Here is a 3678-nt window from a genome sequence, read left to right on the forward strand (position 1 = left end):
CTCAAATGCTCAGTGCCATCTGAGGTGCCTGCTGTTACAATTGAACTAGAATTAGCTACAATCAAAAATAGTTCCTAGACCAGAAATCCGCATTACTAAACATGTCTACATAGAATATGGTGCAGAAATGAACTAGATCAACAAGTTGCTATTTCAAGCTGAATCTTCTCATATAACAGAATTGTACCCAAGAAACCTCCACCTCTCTTTGGAGCCTCTACAGTTTTACTTAGAAAATAAACCATTGTCAGATGCATTAATATACTTACAGTCAATGATTCTCTAAACAATAATGCATGAGATATTTTCACTATAAAGTACTTCCACTGCATGTAAGAACTGATGCCATAACGTCAATGCCAAGTTATGAGCCAGGTTATGAAATCATTTCCAAGAGAACTTGAAATTTATCTTAATATTTTTTTCTGCATCACTTCTGATAGCCGTTCTCCCATTTCTTCTTAATTTCTTCTCATTCCAAAAGAGCCAGAGAGCAAGATGTTGTAAGTAAAATTAAACAAATAATTGATCGCATTCCCAACAGCATGTCTGGCAAGCACAATCATTCAAGTAATTAAAGGCATATAATCATTTAAGTAACTTCTCAAACTACCACCTCAAAATTAAAATATTATGCTCCATAAAAAAACATACATTAAATTTACTGACATTGTATAAACATGAAGAAGATAATTTGGCATGTTTTCCTATTTGTAATAGTATAAAATGTCATCATAATACTACTGATATATTGAACAAGTTAAATAATGTCATGTAATGTAAGAATGAAGTATTAAAACTTTTCTTTAATCCCTTTCACTTACCTACATAGATGCTCCTCCAGTTTAAATATCTTTCCATTATAAACTCGAAGCCCTTCCCAAACTGCATCGCCACCTTGGACAACAGAGTCAAGAACTGAAACCTAAAATATCCAATAACAAAATTGAAAAATCTAAACCTTTCTGGCACATTAAAGTACAACATTAAGTCCTTCTACATTTGTACCTTAGCACTTCCACGGGGCACAATCTCATCACCAACCCAAACAAGCAACTTCTCATTGGCAGGAACTGGAAGTTCAGGCTGGAGGGACATTATACCACTCCACTTCACATGGAGCCTAAGCATGTTATAGAAAGGCATACATTGCTCCAGCAAGTTGTACATAGAGGGTGGAAATGGCTGAGTTAAACAGGGAAAAAGACATCAAGCAGGTCTCATACAAGGATATCAAGAATCTTGTTAGTGTTCAATCATCATATCATAATAAGCATGCAGCAAGTGCTACGTCAGGCTTTAAAGATTGGTATATTTATTATTATTTTAGCAAGCATGACATGTGACACTTGACCGCATATGCTGTATCATATAAAGGAATGTAATTTAGAAAGAATCCAAAATGATAATAATTAATAAAATATTAATGTAAAACACAAATTAAATCTTTAGGTAGCATAATGAACTAACATAGCTGTATAAAACAAGGGGATACGGCTTTTAGAAAGTCATTTCACAAGACTAACTTACTGCTCTAAAGATTTGCTCAAAGTGGCACTGTAATGGTTCTAGCTATGCCATTTAAATAAATAAAATCCATTATGAAGTAGGAAGGAAATAATAAGAAAAATCACATTTGAATTCCAGCATTAGCGTGGGCAAGGCAATGTATGATAATTAAACTGCACTCAACTACAGAATCCAAGAGGATATGCAGGTGTTCTTCTTCTTACCACAGGATACTTTCTAGGAGATTGAAAGCCTGTCGACTTATGTACAGTTTTATACCAGTAGGGGGCCCAAAGGCCATCAAATGCTTTTGGCCCTGCTTCCCATCTGTAAATAGAAAGTTCAAACAATCAAAAAGTATGAAAAGTTTTTTACTTAGGAAAAATCACTCTAGTACTAACCTAGCTCTCCCTCTTCCTCGCAGAAAATCTTTAAGACTAATGCTTTATGTTTACCTTTTTGAAATGCAGATTCCTAATGATCTTAGTTCTATATGTGTAATCTGCTTTTGTTTTGTTTTGTTTTGTTTTTTTTTTTTTTTATTTGAATCATGCAAAATGCTACGAACATTGCCATTTCTAAATGCAGCATTTACGAACAATGTACACATTCCCTCTCCTCAATAAGAAAAGGAGCACAAGCCTTGGATGGTAAGTGAATTTGTGAATGAACCTACAGAAGTGCACGTGGAAGCAGTGTTTAGAGTAGTTGAATACATAATGTCTCTGCAAAGCCGGGTAGGAAGTTTAAACCTAGAAGCCTACACATGTTGATTGGGCTTGGTCAATAATAAAGCAAACACAAAATCAGTCGAGAAGAAACTTACTCCCTGTTTGTCTCCCTTTTTTTCAAAAACATTTTTTTCTCATACTCATTTTCGACCACACATTTACACAATAAAATATTTTGTACGTAAACCGAATTTTTTTCTCTCTTTTAACTACACATTCTCCATAAAATCGTTATTCAAAATATCATTTTCCCCCAAAAACTTTTTAAAAAGAGAATCAAACAGGGGCTTAATAGTATAGCCGAAGCAATCAATGGTGGCAAGTCTAGGCGTCTAGCACAGAAGCGGAATTCAGGCAATGGCACGTGGCATTTGTAAGCTCCTTCCCATCAAAATAAAATTAACCCTGGAATCAAGTGGGAAGAACCTATGAACCTTTAGTGCGATAAGTCAGCAATCAATATTAAACACAATCTAGCGCAAACTGGAAGGACAAACTTGTACTCCTTATATGCTATATCCTTATATCCTATATAGTCATTGAGGTAATATTCCAATGAAGGGGTGGTTCTACTTGGTCATCCAGACTAACCTAAGAGGACTGAGAAACATCTACATAAGATTGAGAAAGTTGGAAAATCTGCCAGCTTGTATAGCAGATTTCTGAAAGATCTTTATCCAGCTCATATGAGTTGAAGTCTTTGGACAATTGTGCGTAGAAATTCAATGAATTTTCCTTTATTTGCATTTCTTAACTTTTCTATCTTAATAGCAGAATCATAGGTGGGTATCATTTCCAAGGTTATTTTTAGTTACCTAGTCAGCATAAACAGGATCTATTGTTATGCAATTGATAGTGCAAAAATTATTCTTACATGTGCTTCTAGTCTAAAAAATATATAAAAATACAAATCAAAGAGGGATGCTTCAAATGGATGCAATGATTTCCTCCCTTTTATGAACTTTGCAGGATCCCATTTTTCCATGACAATTTCTGGGGGCCTATTTAGCTCCCTAACATTCCTTGTTTCAAATATAGCTATATTAAATATCTCTGTTCCCAATGCTAAACTTTATTTACTTCAGAAAACATGAGCTTTGGACTCTTCACAACCATAATCTTCTATAAAATAAACAAAACACAGAAATATCCCAAAACTTTAACTTCACTTGCACAGCTCAGAAAGGAAGAGGTAATGGCAGGCTGAATAAATAGAATACATTCTGGTATATTTGCCTTACTTGAGCATTGCAGCTTGAAATGGAATACCGAGATTTTCACATAGACCACGCAAAGTACCCTGCACATGGAGTAGAGGTATCATAGTCATTCAGTTTAACATTAAAATGATTCTGACCTAAGGTCTTTTGGAAAAATAGAACTACCAAGAAACCTAGTGCTTGACGTAAAGCAGGATACAACAAACTCAAATTAGTGA

The 3678-nt window shown here is 34.7% G+C and overlaps 1 protein-coding gene across 1 annotated transcript; it reads right to left on the reverse strand.

Annotated features, from left to right (window-relative positions):
- Nucleotides 1-14: 14 nt before the first annotated feature.
- On the reverse strand, nt 15-3672 carry LOC111373721 (branched-chain-amino-acid aminotransferase-like protein 2). Its single transcript, XM_022996296.1, has 5 exons — nt 3626-3672; nt 3482-3540; nt 1734-1836; nt 1009-1185; nt 15-925 (listed from the first exon to the last, which is right to left on the reverse strand). The coding sequence occupies exons 2-5, from the start codon at nt 3487-3489 to the stop codon at nt 821-823; spliced, it is 393 nt and encodes a 130-aa protein (XP_022852064.1). The 5' UTR covers nt 3490-3540; nt 3626-3672; the 3' UTR covers nt 15-820.
- Between the last annotated feature and the right edge of the window lie 6 nt (nt 3673-3678).

The sequence above is a fragment of the Olea europaea genome, unplaced genomic scaffold (assembly GCF_002742605.1).
Source record: "Olea europaea var. sylvestris unplaced genomic scaffold, O_europaea_v1 scaffold11564, whole genome shotgun sequence".
Classification (NCBI taxonomy): Eukaryota; Viridiplantae; Streptophyta; class Magnoliopsida; order Lamiales; family Oleaceae; genus Olea; species Olea europaea.